This window comes from Drosophila takahashii, chromosome 2L (assembly GCF_030179915.1).
Source record: "Drosophila takahashii strain IR98-3 E-12201 chromosome 2L, DtakHiC1v2, whole genome shotgun sequence".
Classification (NCBI taxonomy): domain Eukaryota; kingdom Metazoa; phylum Arthropoda; class Insecta; order Diptera; family Drosophilidae; genus Drosophila; species Drosophila takahashii.
The window spans coordinates 30,213,195-30,239,806 of record NC_091678.1 but is presented as its reverse complement, the minus strand read 5'-3'; the positions used below and the strand labels follow the sequence as shown (position 1 = coordinate 30,239,806).

Genomic DNA, 26,612 nt, shown 5'->3' with positions numbered 1-26,612 from the left:
GGCTAAACAGACATACACAAGACATTAAATAACTGGACAATGCAAACAGTTACAACACAATTCGATTTGAGAAGTATTTAAGCATACCTTGACGTAAATTTTCAATATTTTTTTATTTTAAAAAGTTTAACTATTTTAGTATTAAAAAAAATATTTGTTTCTTAAATTAGTAGGGGAGTGTAGGGTAAGGTGACGAACGATTCGTTTTTTGAATGTAACTTTTCTAAAAATCAATATTTTTCAAAAGTGTAAACGCAGAAAGTTGCTTACATCTACTGAGCATATCCCTGAAAATTCCAATGCAGCTAAATCCCACAGCGTTTGGCGTGAACCCTTCTTTTTTTGCACTTTCAAAAGTTGTAGGGTAATGTGACGAACGATTTGTTCTTTAATGTAACTTCTCCAAAAATCAATATTTTTTAAAAGTGTAAAAGCAGAAAGTTACCTACATTTACTGAGCATATTTCTAAAAAAAATTTGGATTCGAAATTTCAACGTAGCAAAATCCCACAGCGTTTGGTGTAAACCAGCGGTCGGCACACTCATACAATTACATTTTGTTTTATATTTGTGTGAGTAAATTGTACGGGGCGGCTTAACAGTGTGTGTGCGCAGACCGCTGTTCTACAGTATACGTGGAGGTAGCGCTCGAGCAGAACAATTTCCTATGCTCACTTAATAGGACGCTGCCGACCGCTGGTGTAAACCATCCTTTTTACAAACAAAACAAGAAAAAAAGTTAGCTTCGGCCAGCCGAAGCTTATATACCCTTGCAGATCGTTCCTATTAACTTACAAATCGCAAAAATTTTAAATTTCGTATTATTTTAATATTATTTTTTTTATCCTTCCCTATTGCAGCTATATAATATAGTCGTCCGATTTTTGTTAAATTTAATTCAAAAGTATAAGAGAATACAATAAAAACCAACGGAGCTATAATTTCTTTCCAATTAATTTCCCATTAATTTTTCGATCGTTCCTATGGCAGCTATATGATATAGTCGTCCGATTTTGATAAAATGAAAATTGAAATTCGGAAATATTTAAAAAGAGTCATGTTCTAAAGTAGAAGAGAATACAATAAAAACCAAAAAAGCTAAAATTTATTTCTGTGTAACTTTTCCATTAATTTTCCGATCGTTCCTATGGCAGCTATATGATATAGTCGTCCGATTTTTAAAATATTTTATTCGAAATTCTGAAATATTTAAAAAATAATATTTGCAAGAGTAGAAGGTTTTATTTCAAAAAACACCGAAGCTAGAATTTTTTTAACGTTTCCTTCCTATGGGAGCTATAAGATATAGTTATCCGATCCGGTTGGTTCCGACATATATACTACCTGCAATAGAAAGAAGACTTTTGGGAAAGTTTCATCACGATAGCTTCAAAACTGAGAGACTAGTTTGCGTAGAAACGGACGGACAGACGGACAGACGGACAGACGGACGGACAGACGGACATGGCTAGATCGATTCGTCTAGTGATGCTGATCAAGAATATATATACTTTATGGGGTCGGAAACGTATCCGTCACTGCGTTGCAAACTTCTGACTGAAATCATAATACCCTCTGCAAGGGTATAAAAATACATTTTTTTATATATTATTTACAGAAAGGTTATTTTCGATACGGAAAAGAAAGAAGTAATAAGATAATACCCAAACTTACAAAAAAAAAAAAATGGTCAAAGTGCAAATTTTTTAAAAATTAAATTAAACTGACGTCACTATTAAAACAACAATAAAACTGCAGCAGTAAATGTTATCTGGTATTATTATATTTTTTTTACAAGTAATCAACGATAACAGTTAAAATTCTTGAATAAAAAAAGTTCGTCACAATACCCTACAAAAAGTTCGTCACGATACCCTACAAGGTAGACTTGGAGCAAAAACGGTGTCACTCTCAAACGGCGCAAAAGAAAAAAAGCGAGGTACCAAAAACTGTTGATAAAGATCTCATGTATACGTGCATATATTTGCCTGATTTTATTTTCCACTCATCTTTGCTCTGGCACTGCTGAAACACAAGTGCGCACCACATTTTTAGCGAAAATTACCTCACGAACAAATAACGGGACTTTTTATTAATATTACTGTAAATACATTGTCGACACGATAAGGGGAGACGACTACAGACGACTAAGTCATATATGAGATTCGACGAGTTCGTCACATTACCCTACTCGTCAAATTACCCTACACTCCCCTAACTTTAATTTTTTTCGTTTATGCCAAAAAACGGACTTTTTCCTTATGGTGTAATGCAAGAACATAGTTATCAAAGGTTTGGACCATGTGCTAAATATAATATATGTATATATAAATATAAATGTGTTCAAATTGTGCGTGCTTATCACTATGGACGGCAGTCCATGCAGTGACGAAGCGCACCAGGAGAGTGTGCGAAGCCGCAGAATTGAAAATCTGCTGTGATGGTCCGATCATAATGAGTGATACACCAATTGAAAGGTATCGCAAAACTTAACAGGATTGCATACCAAGACTTTAAGAAAATCAATTGGCTTGGGATAGAGAGTGGAGAAAGTAAAAAAGTGAAAGTTTCAAATTTTGGAGCTGTTGGGGCCGGTGGGAATAAATGCCCCCACGCAATGTTTTAGTTGTTATACCCTTGTAGAGGGTATTATAATTTTAGTCAGATGTTTGCAACGCAGTGCCCGACCACATAAACTATATATATTCTTGATCAGCACCAATAGCCGAGTCCATCTAGCCATGTCCGTCTGTCCGTCTGTCCGTTTCTATGCGAACTAGTCTCTCAGTTTTAAAGCTATCGCGATGAAACTTTCCCGAAAGTCTTCTTTCTATTGCAGGTAGTACATATGTCGGAGCGAGCCGGATCGGACCACTATATCTTAAGGCTCCCATAGGAATATTCAAACAAATATAAGAAAATTCACTGTAACTTTGTAGGAAGTAGGCGTTTTGATTCTTGACTACTTAAAAACAAAATTTAAATAAATAGAAACGCTGAATCTGGAATCCCTGGAACTGCACCGAGTAAGCATTCTTTAATCTACAAGGGTATATAAGCTTCGGCTGGCCGAAGGTAGCTTCCCTTCTTGTTTTTCTATTTTATTTTCCGTTCAAAAGTTATAACCAAAAGAATATTTTCTTCTTCCTCCCAAATTGAGAATTTAATTCTGTTTGTCAGTTTGTGAGTTTGTGCGCTTGTCAGTCTGTTCCAAAACGTTGTTAATCAGTTCGATATAAGAAACTTTAGTTCTACCACTTTTGGAAAAACACGCTAGTTTAGCGTGAAAACAGCTATAAATGCTAAATTTCGTGAGCCCATAGCAAAAGCGAAATACTTAAGGTACAGACCTCGTGTTAAAAGTATTTTGAAGTACAATAAACGCCTTCTTACCACTATTTATGTATATGCAATAGTTAAAAACTTATGTCCGATTGACTTTGTGTCTTGTGCATTAATTCCCCTAAAACATCTTCTTAAAAAAAAAAGAATTTTAAGAAAAAATAAGTCTAAATTTTCTAAAAAATAAAAACAAATCAGGATTTAAAACATTTTTTTTTACCATTTTCCCCACTTAAAAAAATGGATTTTTGTAATTAAGCATATGCGACATATTGTTAGTTTAAATCGGTTTTTTATAAAAAGGTGGAGCCATTTTTAGTTTTTAAAATATCGAATTTTTTTAACAAGGCCTCGGCTTTTTATACCCGTTACTCGTAGAGTAAAAGGGTATATTAGATTCGTGCAAAAGCATGTAACAGGTAGAAGGAAGCGTTTCCGACCCTATAAACTATATATATTCTTGATCAGGATCACTAGCCGAGTCGATCTAGCCATGTCCGTCTGTCCGTCTGTCTGTCCGTCTGTCTGTCTGTCCGTCTGTCTGTCTGTATGAACGCTGAGATCTCGGAGACTGGTCCATTTTTCATATGCTTGTCATCGGAAACAACTAGTTCATTTGTTGCCAGTTTTGCACTAGTTGGTGTTAACCAATTTACTGTTACAGCTGTTGAACCACACTAAAAACAAATTATTTTCACGAAAAAGCTAAAAATGTAACTATAAACCACCAACTTATTGGATTTCAAAACTTTTTTTTTCGATAGAGGATTGAAATAAAGGGTGCTTTCTTTTAGAGGTATAGAACTTTAAGTTGGCATCACTGTTCAAGATGGCGACCGATTTAACAGCTATCAAGTGATTTATTCTAAGTTTGGTTTAACAATTCATCATGAATAGACTCACGCCTGAACAAAGCTTGCAAATAGTGCTTTCTGTGGGGCTATGTAAAGTCATTGGTCTATGCGGATAAGCCACAAACGCTTGACCATTTGAAAGACAACATTCGCCGTGTTATTGCCGATATACGGCCGCAAATGTTGGGAAAAGTCATCGAAAATAGGACGTCCAGATTGGACTACATCCGAACCAGCCGTGGCGGTCATATGCCAGAAGTCATATATAAAATGTAATGCCACAAGATTATCTTTCGAATAAAAAACAAGAGAGAACGCTATAGTCGGGTGCCCCGACTATCAGAAACCCGTTACTCAGCTAAAGGGAGTGCGAAGGAGACTAACTTTTTACCGAATGGTCCGATTTAAAAAATTTCTTCTACATTTCGATTGGTATTGATAAACACAATAAAACTGAATTTTTACTTTTCCGAAATATTGAAATTTTTAAAATCGTGTATAAGCGATTGTGGGCGTTAGAGGGGCACGGCACCCTTTTGAAACCAACTTGCGCTGCGTAGGAACTCCATGAGTCTGCATGCAAAATGTCAATCTTCTAGCTTTTATAGTTTCCGAGATATCAGCGTTCATACGGACGGACAGACAGACGGACAGACGGACATGGCTATATCGACTCGCCTAGTGACCCTGATCAAGAATATATATACTTTATACACTCAGAAAAAAAAAATTCCTAGATTTAAGGAAACATGGACTACATTGCCTAAAATGGAGATTTAAGGCCATTGTGGACTTAAAAATAGTAAAAATTGCCATAAATGTTCAATTTTAGGCCATAGATTTTAAGGAATTAAAATCGTGAAATATAGTCCACTACCTAAAAAATAGCACATGCCCATAAACAACACAAAAAAACTTTTTTTTTAACAAAAAATAAAAACAAATAATTTTTTATTATTCGGAAGGAAATTACGATCTTGGTACTTATCAAAATTTTACCCATATATGAGTATATTTAAAAAAAATAGTCTATAAGCAATAATATATGTATTTGTTTTTATATTTTCAAGAAAATGATTAATTAATTTTATTGTGTTGATTTTTTATATAGCGAAAATGTATAAAACTATACATTTAGTTTTTTTTTGCCATACAGTAATCATTTGCTAATTACTTAATGTATGGACAGCCACAAGTTTGATGATTTGGCTTCAATGTATTTTTAGGAAAAGTAGACGCTCTAAATCCTTCGTTCAAGGACTAGCTATTGTTATAATAAATAAGTGGTCAATTTTGTGTCGATCGGATTAATAGTTTTATAGTAATCGTGTCCGCCGCAAAGGTAATTTCGAAAAAACAAGATTCTGAGATAATCGCGTTTAAAGTTTCAAGTTTGTAACGGCCGATGTGCAGGTAGTGGTAGTGCGCTATAAATAGCTACAACTTCGGTTCTAATGCTCCGATCGTTCTGAATTTTTGTAAGAGTATTCTCAACAGTATATATCAGTATATTTTCATCTATCACAACTGTATATAAAAAATAGTCATAAATATGTTAGCTATGCTGTTAAATTAACAATGTTTATCTTATCCATATGAGATGTTAGCTTAGTAAGAGAGTGCGGCGTACACATAATATTTTAATAATTTTTATCTAATAAAAAATTTTAAAAATGACTTTATGTGTCTCTTAGACACATGTACTTAACAGTGTCTGATGGTGTGACTGGTAAGGTGTCTGCCCCTGAAGCGAGAGGACCCCGGTTCGAATCCCACTGGTGCAAATGAGTTGAAAGTTTTTTTCAGTTGTAAAATTCATTTACTAATAACAATAAAAAATAAATACAACAATAAAATTAAAAAATAAATGTAAAAAAAAAATAAAACATGTCTTGTACTGGACTCGAACCCGGTTCAAAATAACCGGGAACTGGCATAGTTTCCTCTGGGCTACGCCCTTATTAAATTTTCGAGTGGCTAACTGCTTTTGTAAGTTTAGATGAATATCTAAATGCTTAAATTTTTGGGTAATATGGACTTTTTTTAAGACCATCATGGCCTTAAAACAAGTCAGTGTGTTAGGACTTAAAACAAGTCTAAGATTCCTTAGGTCCAAAATTAGTCCATATTACCTTAGTTTAAGTCAATTTTTTGGGTTTTAAGTCCATATTTTTTTCTGGGTGTAGGGTCGGAAATGCTTCCTTCTAGCTGTTCCATACTTTTGCACGAATACAATATACCCCTTTACTCTACGAGTAACGTCAATCGAATAATCCATCGTTGTTTTATTGCAACTTAAAGTTCTACATCTCTAAAAAAAACACATGTTATAAGGATCGGTTTTTTTTTTGTTTTTTTTTAACACTCACCGTTTATTTTTCAGTTACGCAGCACTTGAGACTCGCTTGAGTTATTTTAATATTTGGTATGCAACTTTGTGGCACAGAAAGGGAAAGCAATATATAATAATATTAGAGATTATATTGGTCTTTGACCAAATATATATATATAATAATAGGGGAGTGTAGGGTAAAAGGTGACGAACGATTCGATTTTTGAATGTAATTTTTCCAAAAATCAATATTTTTCGAAAGTGTAAAAGCAAAAAGTTGCTTACATCCACTGAGCATATTTCTGTGAAAGTACGATTAGAAATTCCAACGCAGCTAGTTCCTACAGCGTTTGGCGTGAACCATTCTTTTTTTGCACTTTTAAAAATTGTAGGGTAATGCGTCGAACGATTTGTTTTTTAATGTAACTTTACCAAAAATCAATATTTTTATACCCGTTACTCGTAGAGTAAAAGGGTATATTGTATTCGTGCAAAAGTATGTAACAGGGAGAAGGAAGCGTTTCCGACCCCATAAAGTATGAACGCTGGGATCTCGGAAACTATAAAAGCTAGAAGATTGGCATTTTGCATGCAGATTTTAGGAGTTCCTACGCAGCGCAAGTTTGTTTCAAAATGGTGCCACGCCTTCTCTAACGCCCACAATCGCTTATATCCGATTTTAAAAATTTTAATATTTTTAAAAAGTAAAAATGCAGTTTTATTGTGTTTATCAATACCTATCGAAATGTAGAAGAAATTTTTCAAATCGGACCATTCGTTAAAAAGTTATGCGTGATCAAAGTTTTCTATCTCTATCTCCATCTCCCTCGCACTCCCTTTACCTGAGTAACGGGTATCTGATAGTCGTGGCACCCGACTATAACGTTCTCTCTTGTTTAAAAGTGTAAAAACAGAAAGTTGCTTACATCTACTGAGCATATTTTTGTAAAAGTACGATTCGAAAATCCATCGGAGTTAAATCCCACTGCTTTTGGCGTGAGCCATCCCATCCAACTGACGGCACAACTAAAATCAATACAAAACTACAATAAAACTGCAGCATTTAATGTTATCAGGTAATATTAGAGTTTTTTACACAAAATCAACAATAACAATTAAAATTTGTGAATAAAAAATATTTGTCACCATAAAATAAAAAGGTTCGTCACGATACCCTACAAGGTACACTTGGAGCAAAAACGGCGTCACTCTCAAACGGCGAGAACAAAAAAAACACCAAGTACCAAAAACTGATGATTAAGATCTCATTTGTACGAGCTTATATTTATCTGATTTTATTTTTCACTCATCTTCGCTCTGGCACTGCTGAAACACAAATAAATTGAATAGGTTTGCTAGTTTGTGCACCACCTTTTTAGAAAAAAATTACCACACGAACAAATTACGGGACTTCTTAATAATATTAAAAAACCATTACCAATTTTTCATTACTTTACGGCAAAAAACCTTAAAATTAAGAAAAAATGTTCTTGAAAATATAAAACAATAAAAGTATTTTTGTCTATAGACTAATTATACCCGTTACTCGTAGAGCAAAAGGGTATATTGTATTAACAGGGAGAAGGAAGCGTTTCCGACCCCATAAAGTATATATATTCTTGATCAGGGTCACTAGCCGAGTCGATCTAGCCATGTCCGTCTGTCTGTCTTTATGATCGCTGAGATCTCGGAAACTACAAAAGTTAGAAGGCTGAGATTTCCCACACATATTCTTGGGCTTCCTACGCAGCCGACCGCTATGCCCCCTCTAACCACCACTAACGATTTTAAAATGTGACTGGCGCCCACACCTTTAAAGATTTCCGAAAAATATAAATGTAATTTTATTGTGTACATTTATACCTATCGAAATGTAGAAGACATTTTTAAAATCGAACCATTCATTAATAGGTTATGCGCAATCAAAAAAAGTTTATATATCCATCTCCCTCGCACTCCCTTTAGCTCAGTGACGGGTATTAGATAGTCGGGACACCAACCCGACTATAGCGTTCTCTCTTGTTTTTTTCTGGGTGTAGCCTACTAATCTTTGGGGGCTGAAATGCTTGAAGTGTAATCCCCTTCAGCTTTTAGCTTACGCCCATGTATAAATATTTTTAAAGCAAGGGTCACTTGTGCTTAAAAATAGTTATGAGTTACGTAAAATAGTGACAGGTTTGGGCACTGTTTGTGAATTGTCACTGTGAAGGAAGTAAGAAAAACAATTTTAAAAAATTCCAAAACAATACACAAAAACCTGATGAGTGTCCTAAAAATTAGGGACGTAAGGTGTCTTTGGATAAAAAATGCATTGTAGAAGAAAATATTTTTATTTAATTTTTAAACGCTGTTCACAAATGAAGATTTTTAAACTTTGCTGTGACTTTTAAATTTTGAATGCGCCCACCTCCTCTTGTGGTTGAGTTAGATTGAATTTTCCAAAACGACCGTATAAAAGAGACATGTAACTATTTAATTCCGAAAAGATTACCAAAATTGGTTGACCACTCTTGAAGATATATCCCAAAAGACAAAGAAAATTTGTGATTTTCTTAAATTAAAGATACCGCAAATACCAGAGCTGATGGACTATAGGGGTATATGCTTAGAAAAGCCTCATTTATCGAAATAAAATGGTGGCAGGCCTGGACACCGACCCATGTCACATTTTGTCGGCCTGTGTTATAAGTTTTAAGTTTTAAGTGTTTTGACAATTTCTGAATGACAAAAAGTAAAAAGTCATTTTTTTATCTAATAAAAAATTACAATTATTTAATAAAACAATATTTAAAAATTTTTTTATTTTTTGGTATTATGTAATTTAGTGTTCATTTTTAAATATTTTTTTTTTTATTTTTTAAAAAAATGTATTTAAAAAAAATTAAAAATTTTATACATTTTTTTTAATTTGTATTTTATCTAACGAATTTAAATAATTATTTATTAATATTTCATTATATAATAGCCCTTCATTATAAATTATAAATTTATATTGTTAATATTGTGTTTTTTTTTATATTATAACTTATTGTAATTTTTGAACAGATTAAAAAATGACTTTTTAATTTTTTTTTTGTTACTTAATAGGAATGATCTGCAAGGGCATTTAAGCTTCGGCTGGCCGCTAGCTTCCTTTCCTGTTCGTTTTATGCTAATTATAATAAGGGTATTCAATTGCGTTGCAAAAGTGTAAAATTTGTAAGTATGCCAGACAAAAATTGTTGACGGCATTTTTTCAAAAATCAATGCAAGATATTGACGTACAAAAAAAAGTTAAAGCCTAGTACTCAGTACGACGAAAACTGCTAGCTAAGCATAGGACTAAACGAGAGGCAAATAGGTAGCTAAAGCCTTTAGCCGGGGACTTTATCCCACCTCGGTACTCAGTTGAGCTAAGTTCAAAATTTCCAAAATCTTTTTTAATGGGAATTTGCCGTTAATTAGCCGTAAATCATTCGTGAAAGAAAACATTTAGTTGCTATTGTTTTAACATTTTCATTTTTTTTTAAATTTGTTCTGCTATTTGCCGTTATTTATCCGTAAATTATTTGTAAACTTAACTTAACTTTTGAATATTAAATGGCCAAAACATCAAAAAAACTTGTAAAATTATTTAACAAATCACAGAATCTGTTGATTTACGACCTAGATTTTCAAAATATGTAAAAAAAAGCTTCATATGAGTAAATTGAGTGGTGTGAATGGTCCCAAAATGCATTCTTTATAACTCTAAGTGAAGTAGAGCCGAAGAAAATTAACCGAAAAGTTAACAAAATTAACATATACGGTATCCAAAATAGCTAGTCTTGATCAGAACAGAATGGGCTAACAATGTTATGTGGAAACCATTCGCGTCCTAAAGCGAGATCACACACTTATAGACCAATCAAGTTGAAATATGCTACGTCTTACATTTAAGACTATTCTAAGCTTATTAAAATAGGCTATAAAGCACGTCATTCGTCCCATTTTCATTTGGAATCATATTTTTTATTCATTAGAGTGCTCACTGACTAATTATACTTACTATTAATCGCATTTTATGTTATTTTAACGGAGTTCTGATTCTTACCACACCCACCTAAGGCTAAGCATAGTGTCAGTACTATATATAACGTTAATTAAAGAATAAAATTTGTAACGAACACACTCAATGAGCGTTGTCCACCCTAACACCTCTGTCTACGTTTCGACCGGCCTACTCAGGGAGCTGGGTGTGGGTTTGTGTTAAGATAGAACAAGAGTGTCACAGAACTAACAGTAGTAGACAGAGAAACGATAACGATAAGAACTTAAACCCAACGGCTAAGATTCTGACGAGAAAGTGTACCTATCGAAGATGGAGGCCCAGATGGTAATGGCCGCCTTCTATACCCACCCTACCTGTAAAGCCTCATCAGACTCTACCCTTAAACAACCGCTGCGCTACATTCTCTTAGGGGCCCACAAAAGATAACAATTTAATTCATATTAAACTTCATCTTTAATACTCCAAATGCGATAATACGGTTCATTCTTAATACTAATAATGCTAACACTAAGTCCTTAAGACTAAAACGTTGCTTACGTTAAGCGACTCTCTATACGGTCGTGATTGTATTTACGATTATCAAAAAGAAAAATGAAAGGAATTATTTACTTTACGTTAAATCGTGGCTGATTACATTATGTTATCGATATACGATATTCTTATTCAAACAAAAGGCACTAAGGCAGATCAAGTTAAGTTATTCTGATGCAAACGATTCTTATTTGATGTCCAATGTACGGTATATATTATATGATAGTAGTTAAGTAAATATATATATCAAATGTGTGGGCTTAGACAAGAATGAATATATAGTTAAATGTTTTGACGGCTTTGCCGCACTTACGAACTCTCCAACGAAGTCAGCAGGCCTGATGACGATCGATGTGTGCTGTAGAACTTTGAAGTGTTTATGTAATGGTTATATATGTCAATCTATATCATAAGCACACACGAAATAATGTTGGCTAAATAGGAATCGTAAAGTAAATTAGAATCGTATCTTAAATGTGTTGGGAAAGAAGCAAACTAAACTACTTTTACTTAATGCGATACAAAGAACAAGTTGGCAGCACCGGCCAACGTGAACTGGAACCAGAATTGGAACTGAAATTCCAATTGGGATGAGACTTCGTGTTTGCGCGTGCATGCGCGGATTTGACGAATCGGCGCCGGTGGGATTCGTCCGAATTTCGTCCGACTGGATCGGACCTGTCGATTTTGGTGAGGTAGAAACGGAGTTCCTTGATGCCGCTTGCGGTTGGACGCTGACAAACTAGGTCCGGTATTACGAACAGTACGGTAGTCCAGGCGTGGAAAGGAGAAAAGATCCACTTCACGCGGTGTGCGCCTTTACAGAAATCCTTTATGTAGATTCAGGCGTGTCGATGATGAAATACGACCCAGGCGTGGGCTCTGATGAAATGTTAAATCCAGGCGTAGAGCTGATGCAAATCCTGGGCGTCGCTCTCGCGTGGCACGGATGCAAAAAAAAATGTTACCGCTGTAGCGGCTCCAGCTCCTTGCTGTGCGCAGAGGGAGGGCTCGCAAAGTTTTGCAATTCTTGGAAATCGCACGTGGTCGGTGGTTTCTGTGTTCTGGGAAACTTCAGTCAGAAAACGACAACATTTCGGAGAAATTAACTCACCAACAAGAATAGGAACAGTAATAGGAGAAAATATGCACAGAATAGCAGGGAATTCACTCGCGGATGATTGGATGCGATCGAATTAAGTAATTTTTACGGAGCGAACGAACTGGTCACGAGAGACGCTGATACAAAAGAGGCGGAAATCATGGCTTCTAGTGTGAACGTCGTATGAGTGAAATCCCAAAATCCTTAAGTATGGTATTTTCGGGTGATTAGTGTGAGGATCGGATCCTCGCTAATAGCAAGGTCGCATTTCGGGTGAATAACTTAGCTGCTGTCTTCGCTAATACTTAGGCAAAAATATACTGACTCTCACAACCACAGTTTTGATATTTAGTCCCTGTGACTAACAATAAAAGCTGAAAAAGGAGTCAGGAGGGATTACCAAATGTCCTTGGCATGGAATTTACCAAGCTCTTTGCCATTCATGTCTTCCAGGACATATATTGATTGCCCAAGTTTCTCCTTAACTCGCGCTTTTGTTCCGACTGGGGCTAGTTTTGCGTTGAAATTGTTGGCTGCGTTGCTCAACGCAAAGTTCCGTTTTGTCACTTCTTGACCTACTTCAAACGATCGGGGTCTAGTACGTAGGTTATATGTACGCTGGTTCGTCTCATAAGCTTTGGTTAGATGTTTGTGGATGCTAGAGCGAATTCTCTGACACTCATCAGTCCTTGGGAGGTCGACATCTCCTTCGGCGAGTAGGCCTAACTTGCGCAACAACTTGTAGTCTTGGCCGTGTGAAATCATATGTTGGCCAAATACAACCTGGTAAGGTGATGGACTGATGGATGAAGTTACGAAGTGAGCAATTGATGCTGCTGAGGAAAATATCCCATTCGCGCTGGTCCGAGCGGATGTAAGCTCTCAAGGCCGCGTTGATTGAGCGGTTGACTCTCTCCGCTGCGTTGGACTGCGGAGCATAGGCACCAGTAAACATGTGCCGAACGCCATATTTCGAAAGGAAGTCGGAGAAGTCACGGCTTTTAAACTGAGTGCCGTTGTCACTCACGACTGTTTCAGGCACACCAAAGCAGGGGAAAATTTCCTCGCGAAGTATATTGACTATCACTTTTGTGGTGAACTTTTTCACTGGCTTTAGAAAAGTGAATTTGGAAAAGTGATCCAGGATAATCAATATGCCAATGTTGCCAGATTTGGAACGCGGAAACGGTCCAATAAAGTCCAGATAGAGACGTTGGAATATCCTTTCGCTGTGTACTTGTACGCCCATAGGTGGTTTCAAGGAACGTGTAGGATACTTTGTGGTCTGACACGTTTCGCAGTTGCGTATATAGTCCCTCACGTTAACTACCATGTTTGGCCAGTAAAAACGACGGCGAATGCGCTCAAGGCATTTAGCCATTCCACAATGAGCAGATGTTGGTTGGTCATGGGCAGCCCTGATGACGCTCTGGCGCAATGACTCGGGTACAAACAATTTCCAACAATCGTCTGGTACAGTGTCGATCGAATTGGGAAATGCAGCACGGTAATAGATGAAATCATCGACTACTTGAAAGTCAGGCAGTCCTGCGGATGAGAATTTTTGCCGGAGTGTCGAATATTCTTCCGATTGGAAAGCATCCGATGCGAGATCTATTTCAGGATGAACTTCCAGTGTTATCGCAGCCACTTCATCATCATCCTCAAACGAACGGGAAAGAGCATCCGCCACGACATTTTCAGTTCCTTTACGATGCTCGATTTCAAAGCAGAAACCCTGCAGTTTGATAGCCCATCTGGCCAGTCTACCGCTTAGATCGGATTGGTTCATAAGCCAACGCAAACTGGAGTGGTCAGTGACTACTTTGAAGGAATGTCCATCGATATACATCCTGAACTTTTTAATCGCCAAGACTACAGCCATGCATTCGAGCTCAGTAACCGTATAGTTGCGTTGGGCTTTGTTGAGCTTCTTGGACATGAACGCTATTGGTCGTTCGCAACCAGACTCGTCACATTGGGCTAGCACTGCACCAACACCATGTAGTGAGGCATCGCATTGCAAAATGAATGGTTTCTCGTAGTTCGGATGGACGAGACAGGGAGCAGAGCATAGCTTGGCCTTGATGTTCTCGAAGGCCTCTTGAGCGAGTTCATTCCATTGATAGGCCTTGCCACGTAGCAACTCTGTGAGGTGGAATATGACCGAGGAATAGTTTGAGATGAAGCGCTGGTACCAACCAGTCATACCAAGAAATCTTCTCAGCTGTTTCTGAGTTTTGGGAACCGGGAATTCGCTGACAGCGCTGATTTTGTTTGGATTCACTTTAAGTGTTCCTTCGCCCACCAGATAACCCAAGTAATCGACCTGTTTCAAACAGAACTGACTCTTCTGGACATTTATTGTTAATCCTGCTTTCCTCAGTTGTGTGGCTACCTCAGAAAGATGTAGGAGATGGTCTTCGAAACTGTTGGACAACACCAAAAGATCATCAAGGTAGACTAGGACATGCGATTTTAGCTGATACGGAATTACGAAGTCCATTAAACGGCACATGGTTTGTGGAGCGTTGGTTAAACCGAACGGCATCCTTTTGAATTGGTAGAGCGGACGATTCGGTACTGTAAACGCTGTCTTTGCACGGGATTCTTGATCTAGGCAGATTTGCCAAAATGCATCCTTAAGATCTATTTTGGAAATGCAATACACTGGCGGGAGACGACTAAGCAGACCATCCATTATAGGAATCGGATAAGCATCCTTAACGGTAACTGCATTGAGTTTCCTTGCGTCGAGACAAAACCGTACCTTGCCAGGTTTGACGTGCAAGGTGACTGGAGAAGACCAGGGTGATGATGGTGCTTCTTCTATGACGTCCATTTCAATCATGCGATCGATTTCGACACACAAAAGCTTTTCCTTAGCTGGTGATAAAGGATAAAACCTTTGCTTTATTGGTTTTGCGGTAGACGTGTCTATATTGTGCTCTATCAATCTGGTCAAACCTAAGCCCTCATTCTCGAATGATGGAAAGAAGTCGATCACCTTTTGCAACTTGGTTTTCTGTGCTTTGGACAAACAGATGTGAGAGGAGTCGTCCTCGGGTTGGCAAACGATTTCATTGACTGAAAACGAATGTTGAATGGTAAGGCCAAAGGTTTCCCAGAAATCCATACCGCATATCACGCTTTGTTGTATGGAAGGTACTATTAGGAACTCGAAGTCTGAAACTATATTCTTGTACGTCAAGGGGATCGAGATTGTGCCAGCCACGGATTGTATTTGACCGTCTGCGGTACGCACTACACTTTTGAGTTTGTTATAGGCCTTGTCGGATATTATTTGTTGGGCAAGCTGTCCACCGATGACGCTTTTGTTTAATATTGTAAAAGGCCGAATGTCATTCTTTTTATGAATGATAGATGAAATAATGCACCTGTTAAAAGCTCTTTTGCGCATCCAGAATTTGCGAATACGCATGGCAGAACGACGTTTGCAAGTGACAATGGAATTGACTTTAAAAAGTTGAAGCCTTCGTTTTAAATACTCTTGCAAACGAATGTGATATGGCTTGAAGATTGGAGTGGTTGTTACATCAGGTTTGGAAATAGACATATCAGGTAAATTGTCCTTTGCCGCAGCATCCGTAGTATTTTGCTTATCCGAGGCTAACGGCGGACATCCACTTTCTGGAACTTGCGAATGTCCTGCTTGGAGTTTTCCGATACCGGATTACATTTTTCGCAACTGGTCTTATATACGTCGAGTGTGCCACAACCGTAACAGAAAATACGATGAGGTTTAAGGCAATCGTGGTACCTGTGACCTTTTTCGTCACAGTTCCAGCATACGAATTTGTCTGCAGATCTAAGTGCGCAGACCTCGTCCTCGACATTGGCTTCTTCTTCAGACAGATCTTCCGAATCGTATTCATGAAGAATTGTGTTGACAAACCGTTTAGTTGGATTCGGGCGTTGAACTGGCTTTGAACGAGTGCTACGATAAAATTCTTCGTGGCGGTGACACGCCTTACGTAAAGTTTCCAAAGAAGGGGTGTCAACATGCAATAGCTCACGTTTCAGGTCTAGCTTCAGATTGTGACGGACTTCGCTGGTTAGCTCGTTATCATGCATGGGCTCGCGAAGAGAATTGGCTATGATGAGCATTGCGTCGAGGAATTCATCAAAACTTTCGTTTGACCCCTGTTTACGACGACGCATAACGCTTTTAATCTCGCGGTCTGATCTCTGATCCGAGTATCTTTCCTTTAAACGCCTACACAATATACGCCAACTCATCTCATCTACCGACCTATGTACACGCCAGTAAAAAGATAAAGCAGGACCTGCAAACAACAAATTTGCAAACCGCGATAGCAAATCGAAATTTCCGTTTAGGCTTTGTGTAGTAAGACAGTTTACACGGTATATAAAATCCTCAACTGCAATGTCGTTAGCTGACCCACTAAACTTGATTCGCCAATTTGAAATCACGCTTGAAATTCTGTCAGGACGATCCAATGAAAGATCGCTTCGCACGTCTAGACAGTTCCTGACTCGCTGAATGTTTTGACCCTGACTGTTCTGAAAATCGACTTGTCCTGAATTGTTGCGGAATTCTTGCTGTTGTTGAGTTGTACTGTTGTCAACAAATGTGGACCTATTCGATTGGCTAAACATCGTAGTCATTTTGTGCATAATGGTATCTGTTATGGCTACTACCAATGTTCGTATTTTATCCGCGATACTTTGCAGATCCATGTCTTCGGCCGTATTTGAAATATTGGCTTGTCTATTCTCTTGCTGGAGGTTGGGGTTTGGATTCTGCGTTATGGTCGCATTGTTCTGGTTATGCACGTTGCGAGACATAGATCTGGTCACCATACGATTTTCCATAACGGGATTGGGATTAGGTCCTGTCTGGGACTGAGAACATGGTTGAGAGCAAGTCGGACAAGTGTTGTTGTCCTGCAACCAGTTTTGTAGACAAGCCTTGAGAAAACAATGTTTGCAAGGGGTTTCAATCAAATCCAAATCAAAAACCACTCCATTACAAAGGGTGCACGTCACTGAACTATCATCCCCTAGAGAAACTAGGTTCTCGTTGCTGTGCCTAACCGACATCTTTAACCGATTAGCTAAACGAAACCACTTACTAACTTAAAGAAGAAAACCTTGGAGCGAATGATTCACAGGGATTCAAAATATAGACTGAATAAAGCTAACTATTAAATGTAAATATCAAAAGCGAAAAGGTTCGATAGAAATATACGGTAATCATTTAACAATGACAAAACGAGAGAAATCTTTGAGAAATGCGATAATATCATAAAAATATGAGGGGCTTATCCTGAGGAGTAATGCAGCAGCAGGTTGATTTTTGTTCGATAGGTACGAATTATAAACTGTAAGTGTTGGCGGAATTAATTATAACAAAATGATGTTTTGAAGCCTTTTCCAAATAAAAGAGGATCTAGCCAAATCTATCCAGCTAGAGCAAGTCTCGATTTTATTTTTAAAAGGAGGTATTGTTTGAAAACTGAAAACCTGGTATAGAACCGACTTTAAATCAGAGCTATAAATCCTAAGTATCAAATAATCAAATTGGAATGTTATTAACTATAATGTTCGACTATGACCGAACTGATAGAAAAACATATTACAAAAGTATAACATTTTTGCTGGTATGGCTCCGAATCTGTCCAGAGACCATCAAATCCAAGTCAAAAATGAAATACCGACTGAAACTACAATTTTACAAAAATGGATGGATTGGACTATTTTCGGGAAGCTCGGCTGTCAAACGACAGATGCCTAATCAGGCATCGGGCTGGCCCCACGTTGGGCGCCATTTAATTCTGTAACGAACACACTCAATGAGCGTTGTCCACCCTAACACCTCTGTCTACGTTTCGACCGGCCTACTCAGGGAGCTGGGTGTGGGTTTGTGTTAAGATAGAACAAGAGTGTCACAGAACTAACAGTAGTAGACAGAGAAACGATAACGATAAGAACTTAAACCCAACGGCTAAGATTCGGACGAAAAAGTGTACCTATCGAAGATGGAGGCCCAGATGGTAATGGCCGCCTTCTATACCCACCCTACCTGTAAAGCCTCATCAGACTCTACCCTTAAACAACCGCTGCGCTACATTCTCTTAGGGGCCCTCAAAAGATAACAATTTAATTCATATTAAACTTCATCTTTAATACTCCAAATGCGATAATACGGTTCATTCTTAATACTAATAATGCTAACACTAAGTCCTTAAGACTAAAACGTTGCTTACGTTAAGCGACTCTCTATACGGTCGTGATTGTATTTACGATTGTCAAAAAGAAAAATGAAAGGAATTATTTACTTTACGTTAAATCGTGGCTGATTACATTATGTTATCGATATACGATATTCTTATTCAAACAAAAGGCACTAAGGCAGATCAAGTTAAGTTATTCTGATGCAAACGATTCTTATTTGATGTCCAATGTACGGTATATATTATATGATAGTAGTTAAGTAAATATATATATCAAATGTGTGGGCTTAGACAAGAATGAATATATAGTTAAATGTTTTGACGGCTATGCCGTACTTACGAACTCTCCAACGAAGTCAGCAGGCCTGATGACGATCGATGTGTGCTGTAGAACTTTGAAGTGTTTATGTAATGGTTATATATGTCAATCTATATCATAAGCACACACGAAATAATGTTGGCTAAATAGGAATCGTAAAGTAAATTAGAATCGTATCTTAAATGTGTTGGGAAAGAAGCAAACTAAACTACTTTTACTTAATGCGATACAAAGAACAAGTTGGCAGCACCGGCCAACGTGAACTGGAACCAGAATTGGAACTGAAATTCCAATTGGGATGAGACTTCGTGTTTGCGCGTGCATGCGCGGATTTGACGAATCGGCGCCGGTGGGATTCGTCCGAATTTCGTCCGACTGGATCGGACCTGTCGATTTTGGTGAGGTAGAAACGGCGTTCCTTGATGCCGCTTGCGGTTGGACGCTGACAAACTAGGTCCGGTATTACGAACAGTACGGTAGTCCAGGCGTGGAAAGGAGAAAAGATCCACTTCACGCGGTGTGCGCCTTTACAGAAATCCTTTATGTAGATTCAGGCGTGTCGATGATGAAATACGACCCAGGCGTGGGCTCTGATGAAATGTTAAATCCAGGCGTAGAGCTGATGCAAATCCTGGGCGTCGCTCTCGCGTGGCACGGATGCAAAAAAAAATGTTACCGCTGTAGCGGCTCCAGCTCCTTGCTGTGCGCAGAGGGAGGGCTCGCAAAGTTTTGCAATTCTTGGAAATCGCACGTGGTCGGTGGTTTCTGTGTTCTGGGAAACTTCAGTCAGAAAACGACAACATTTCGGAGAAATTAACTCACCAACAAGAATAGGAACAGTAATAGGAGAAAATATGCACAGAATAGCAGGGAATTCACTCGCGGATGATTGGATGCGATCGAATTAAGTAATTTTTACGGAGCGAACGAACTGGTCACGAGAGACGCTGATACAAAAGAGGCGGAAATCATGGCTTCTAGTGTGAACGTCGTATGAGTGAAATCCCAAAATCCTTAAGTATGGTATTTTCGGGTGATTAGTGTGAGGATCGGATCCTCGCTAATAGCAAGGTCGCATTTCGGGTGAATAACTTAGCTGCTGTCTTCGCTAATACTTAGGCAAAAATATACTGACTCTCACAAATTGTTGACTTTCAAGAATAACCTGATTCTTATTTTATTTTTAAGGATTTTTTTTCAATAAAATACAATTTTAAGCACGTTAATTACGTAGTATACTAAATTATCCAAAGATATTAGCTTTTTCTTGTGATAATATGTTTTGAAGATATTACCAAACATAACAAAAGCCCCACTACATTTTTCATAAAAGTTTTAACATATATTTTAAGGATTTTGTTGCGTGCACGAAATAAGCTGCGACTTCTAAAAAGCAACTTTTATTGAAATTTGTTCGATTTAAGTATTACCTAACAGATTAAAAAAATAATAAAATGGTTTAATGTAAATTAGTATAACACTGAATAAAGCTGCAAAGAAATTTATTTGATATCTATTTTACTTTATGAGTAATACGACTTATAAGTTTTATTTTAGCTCTGCACACAAAAAAAAACTTGGTAAAATCAACTGTAATAATTGTCAAACAGGCCCCAACCAGCAAAATTGTCAATTCTACTAAGTAAATAATCATTCTACAACAACAAAATACACACAATTAGCAAAGACACAAACCCAAAGCAAAAACAAAATACACGTAACTATTTTAATAGTTACGTAACTATCTTTGTTGGTCAATTTTACCAAGCAAATTTTTTTGTGTGTACACGAAATAAGCTGCGAGCCACTGTAGCTAAAGCCTTTAGCCGGGGACTTTTTTCACCGCGGTACTCAGTTGAGCTAAGGAAATAGTAAGGAAATACCAAAATAATAGATTTAGCGGATGAATAAAAGGGTATATTGTATTCGTGCAAAAGTATGTAACAGCTAGAAGGAAGCATTTCCGACCCTATAAAGTATATATATTCTTGATCAGGGTCACTAGCCGAGTCGATATAGCCATGTCCGTCTGTCCGTCTGTCTGTCTGTTCGTCCGTATGAACGCTGAGATCTCGGAAACTATAAAAGCTAGAAGATTGACATTTTGCATGCAGATTCTAGGAGTTGCAGCGCAAGTTTGTTTCAAAAGGGTGCCACGCCCCCTCTAACGCCCACAATCGCTTATACACGATTTTAAAAATTTCAATATTTTGGAAATGTAAAAATGCAGTTTTATTGTGTTTATCAATACCTATCGAAATGTAGAATTTTTTAAATCGGACCATTCGTTAAAAAGTTGCGGCGGATCAACGTTCTTACCTCCATCTCCTTCGCACTCCCTTTAGCAGAGTAACGGGTATCTGATGGTCGGGGCACCCGATAGCGTTCTCTCTTTTTTTTTAATATGATCGATTCAAACATGAATTTTGGGCCCATGGTGAGATTTAAGGATTTTATATATCTGCACCGCTCTCACTCACTGTTTTGTTTTTTGTACGTGGACTCTCACTACTATTGCTGTTGCTTCGCACTTGTTGGATGCGGTGAGAAATCGACGTTCGCTTCGAACTTGTCCTTGAATTGGCTCTCAGCAGAGTTTGGGTAGAGATTCGGGCAGAGCAAATGGTGCCTCTATATCAGCGCACTATGGGGTAAAAGTCCCCTTTTACTGGCATTTAGGCATTTTTTAAAAGTGTTCAAATTGGAAAAAAAGTAATGGGAACGTATTAACAAAACATCAAACTGTTATGCCTTATACTTAAAATGTTAATTTTTAACAGTGTTATGTTAAAATAACAGCTGCAAAGTCAGCTGTTGTTTATGAAAGCGCACGTGCCAAGTTTGCACAGTTTTTGTGGTGAACTTTGATATCTTCTTATTCGCGTACAAAACAACAAATAAACAATCTAACTTTTGAAAATGGATTTCCCAGGTTTGGACTATATGTTAAATGTAACTAATTGTTCAAATTGTGCGTGTTTATACTAATATTTGTTAATTTTATAACTGCATCTTTAGCTGGATTCTGAAAAATATTTTCAACTTTGGAAAGGATTTTGGAAAAGAAGTTTAGATTAGTTTAAAGTGCGTCCAAGTGTATGTTGTAGTGTTGTCAATTCTGAATCCATAGGTGTTAGTCTTATTCTGCACTTTTCCGCACTATTGGTGCAAATCTAATTTTTCTCAGGTAACCTCACATTTGCCAACGTCGATTTGTTCGCTGTATGGAATAGCGAGAAGGGCCGGCGTGAGCAAGAGAAGGCTGTACATTGTTTTTTCGAAAGCCACTCAAACAACAATGTGGATAAAGAAACATTAAAAGTAAAAAGCTTGCAATTCTGCAAAACCTTGCATTACAAATGGCAAAAGTGTAATAGAAATTACAAGTTTTTCGAAAAAAAACATTCAAATTGGTTAAGCGATGTAACAATTTTGCCATTAAAAAAACCTTTTGGACGGCCACTAATTCCATTTGCGTCGAAAGGTGATAGGGCTCAAAGACTGGAAGCAGCTGAACTAGCAAACACGCAGAGCAATGAAGTCCTCTTGTTAGTTCAAGCAGCAAGCGCAGCCGCCTGGAGACAGGGACTACGTGATCTTGCTGCAGTTCTCAGAATACTTGCAAGTACCCCGGAGAAAGCCAAGGAAGTCAGGGAAAGCCTAACAAAGCCCAGTGAGCAACCCATACGTGCGTCCAAAGATGAAGCGCTGGCGTTAATATTGGATCAAGGCTATACCAAGGAGCAGTATTGTGCTTTCCGGGATGATGTAAGAAAAAGAAAAGTCGATATTTACCCCTTATACAAAGAAGTAGCAGAGCAAAAGAAAAAATGTAGACCGGTGAACATTGATGTTTCGGAGACTGTAGCTAAAGTCTCTCTGCAAGACCTTTTAGTCCATACGTCTTTTCGAATTGTGGCACTACAGGAGGATGTAATTCAAAATGTTTTAGCCAATCAACACACTGATTTTCTATCTGCTGAGCTCATCGTAAGCTATGGATTCGATGGAAGTACTGGGCAGGGGAATTATAACCAGGCTTACGCAGATAAAAAATCATGTGATACAGATTCTTGTCTTTTTGCCACTACTATTATGCCTCTTCGACTGATTGACGCATCCGGAAATGTGCTATGGAATAATCGCACCCCACAGTCAATAAGGTTCTGTCGTCCACTTAAATTGGAGCTTCTTAAAGAAACTAAAGATCTAATTTTTCAATTTTTTGAGGGCGAAAGGGGCGTGGCAAAAAACCTAGAATTCTAAAATCTTAGCACATATTGGAAGCAAAATTTAATAAATGCAGTTCTAAAGATGCCTGTAATATAAAAAAAAATTTTTTGTGGGGAGGGGGGGGGAGGCGGTTTTGACACGCCCACTTCTTAGGATAGTTTCCTTAGGTCTATAGTAACATATTACAAAAAACCGCAGTCAAAAATCTCTTTTGGTTCACTTGTAATATTAAATGCCAGTAAAAGGGGACTTTTACCCCATAGTGCAGCGGTCGGCACACACATACGTTGACATTTTGTTTTATATTTGTGTAAGTAATTTGCACTGAGCAGCTACGTTATACATGTGCGAGCAGCGCGCCGGCCGAACAAAACCCTATGCTCACTTAATAGGGCGCTGCCGACCGCTGCTCTATATACATACATATGTACATACATATGTAGTTTCTTACTCTATGCTTAAGCTTCCTGCTTTGATACCAAAAATGTTGTATTTTCGGATCTGACTGCCCGAACATTATAATTTTTGGGGTTAGTATTTCTTAATTTATATACTACAAGATAAAGGAATACAAAAAAACAATAGTCCCAAACATAGTTTATGTCATCAATTTACATTTTGTTTTGGTTTTTTAATTGCAGTCATCAGCGAAGATCCCGAGTTTACAGATGTCATCGAGAATATTACAGTGCCCGCAGGGCGTAACGTAAAATTAGCTTGTTCGGTCAAGAACCTTGGCTCTTATAAGGTAAGTAAAAGGAAATGTTAACGACGCAAGTTAAACGTAGATAAATTCATATAGGTCTAATTCGAAATTAATCGAGAACCAATAATATTCAATGGTTTGGGTCACTGTGGTTTGCTTGTCACTGTGAAGAAAGTAAGAAAAACAATTTTAAAAATTACAAATTACAATTGAATTCCGAAAAGAATACGAAAATTGGTTGACCACTCTTGAAGATATATTCAAAAAGACGAAGAAAATTTGTGATTTTTTTTAAATTAAAGATACCGCAAATACCAGAGCTGATGGTCTATTGGCCTCATTTATCGAAATAAAATGGTGGCAGGCCTGGACACCGACCCATGTCACATTTTGTCGGCCTGTGTTATTGATCTATTTTTGTAACCAAAAAATCAAGCACTTAGGATCGACTTACGCAAAAGAGGAAAACTCCATAGTGATCCTCTTTGGTTAATCTATCCATTTTTACCATGATTTTTATTTTTGTGATTAAAAAATAATCATTATATTTGAGTTTAAAAATAAAAATCAAAAATAATCATTATTTCTGATCGGAAAAATAAAACTCAAAACTAATGATTAGGGGAGAAGGAGCTCAAATAACACTGTGCAGAATTTTTAGTGCTTTTTAAATTTACCTCGATGGATGCTATATTTTTGGAATCGTTACGAATTTTCAAGTTAAACAGCGTTTTCCAAAAAGTTCCCCGACGCAAGGATTCTTAGCAAAGGGACCTCAGAGTTCGAAAAATGCAGAAATTGGCCAACTTTCCGGAGCTCTCAGACGCAAATGGATGCATGGTTTGATTCGGTGTTAAAGTTTTTTAAAAGATACACCCTTTATCTTTTAAACCCCATACTTAATTTTTAAGATTTTTTTTAAGGCAGAAACAAATTCTAGAAAACATAGTCAAAAAACATAAAAGTATACAGCTGCGGTCAAAATGCTAGTAGTGTTGCCGCCCTGTGTATTTGAAAGTTTGTTGTTGTAATTGATCTTTTCCTGGTAATATTGTATGATTATAATTTTACTATTAGACTAATTGGATAAGAAAAAATTACAACATGAAACTTTTAAAAACACAAGGCGGCAACACTGCTACTATTTTGACCGCAGCTGTATGTTTTTCAGTTGTTTTTTGGAATTTATTTCTGCCTTAAAAAAAATCCTAAAATTATTTTATGTATGGGGTTTGAAAGATAAAGGGTGTATCTTTTAAAAAACTTTAACTTCGAACCAAGCCATGCATCCATTTGCCTCTGAGAGCTCCGCAAAGTTGGTCAATTTCAGCATTTTTCGAACTTTGAGGTCCTTTTGCTAAGAATCCTTGCGTCGGGGAACTCTTTGGAAAACGCAGTTTAACTTGGGAATTCGTAACGAATCCAAAAATATAGCATTCATCGAGGTTAATTTTTGATGCTGCATAGTGTTATTAATCAAATGTGGAATCGGAAAATAATAAGTTAGTTCGTATACATATTTGTGCGCAAATTAAAATTGCATTGATAACATTGTAACTGATAAAAAAAATATACAAGTTCACCACTTTTACTTGGATCACATTCATCTCTAAAGATTATGAAATGAAAGACCGATATTTAGGGGGATACGACCACAGCCAAAACCATAAGAGCTAGAGCAGCCAAATTTTTTCACAGTATTCTATTGGGGGCGTAGGCGCCCACTAAGGTCCGACATGTCCCCCCAGTGGCCCCAAACAGCTCCAATATCCATATTTAGAGCAAAAAATCATTAGTTTTACTTAAGCTTAGCTTCTAAAGTGGTTGGAATTTCGAAATTTTGATTTTGCAGAATTTTAGGTCTTGAAAGGGCCTAATTAGAAATCTAAAAGAAATTTCGATATCCATAATATCCATAATTTGGGGGCTACATCACTATGGACGGCAGTCCATGTAGTGACGAAGCGCACCAGGAGAGTGTGCGAAGGCGACTACTATATATACACGAAGAAATGAAAATCTGCTGTGATAGTCAGATCGTAATGAGTAATACACCAATCGAAAGGTATTGCAAAAACTTAAAGGATTGCATACCAAGACTTAAAGAAAACCAATTGGATTGGGAGAGAGAGCGGTGACAGTGAAAAAGTGCAAATTTCGAAATTTGGAGCTGTTGGGGCCGGTGGTGATAAAATCCAACGCTCCGTTCAAAAGTTATAGCCAAAATAAGATTTTCTTCTTCTTCCCAAAATGAAAATTTAATTCTGTTTGTCAGTTTGTCCAAAATATGTTTTTTAAGTTCTGAAAATTTGATATGACGTTCATCACATCGATATAAAAAACTTTTGTTCTACCACTTTTGGAAAAACCCGCTAGTTTAGCGGGAAAACAGCTATAAATAGCTAAAATTCGGAAAGCCGTTACTTCTATACTACTAAAGCTACAGGCTTGTGCTGCATCTCGTTTGAAAGGTATTCTTAAATGCTATAAACGCCTTCTATATGCAATTTGTGTAAATGTAATAGGTTAAAAGATATGAACAAAAGACAATTTTTAAAAACTTTTTTTTTTTAGCTTTTTTTTATTTTTCTCAAAAACGGCTCTAACGATTTTCTTGAAAACTTTAAACTGTATAGCCCTTGAGATTCCTTAAATTTTGGTATATATCAAAACAACTTACGCAGCCAAAGCATTGAATTTAGTATGTGCGTATCCAAACTGTATTTAAGGGTCATGGAATCATTTCAATTGTTTTAAGGAGTTCCAAATAGGAAACTTTTGTTTTACGTCTTTTGGAAAAACCCACTGCTTTAGAGGGAAAAAAGCTAAATTTTGTTAGTTCGTAAGTTGTACACTACTGAAGCTACAGACATGTGCTATACCTCGTTTAAAAGGTATTTTGAAATACTTAAAGGCCTTTTTAACTTAATTTGTTTAAATACAAT

At 37.2% G+C, this 26,612-nt stretch overlaps 2 protein-coding genes across 7 annotated transcripts in view; one reads left to right on the top strand and one right to left on the bottom strand.

The window, feature by feature from the left end:
* DIP-epsilon (Dpr-interacting protein epsilon) overlaps positions 1 to 26,612 on the top strand; it is a 293,049-nt gene that overhangs the window by 108,061 nt on the left and 158,376 nt on the right. For 5 of the 6 annotated variants that reach the window (XR_011420230.1, XM_070219383.1, XM_070219385.1 and 2 more), the window contains one exon: positions 23,603 to 23,709. The exons of the other annotated variant lie outside the window; for it this stretch is intronic. Coding sequence is in view for 2 of the 5 variants with exons in the window: in XM_070219383.1 (XP_070075484.1) it covers positions 23,603 to 23,709 (107 nt within the window). In the remaining 3 variants the exon portion in view is untranslated. The remainder of the gene's footprint in view (positions 1 to 23,602; positions 23,710 to 26,612) is intronic. 6 annotated transcript variants of the gene reach the window in all.
* The window catches only part of LOC108054720 (uncharacterized), a 158,251-nt gene that overhangs the window by 124,052 nt on the left and 7,587 nt on the right, over positions 1 to 26,612 (bottom strand).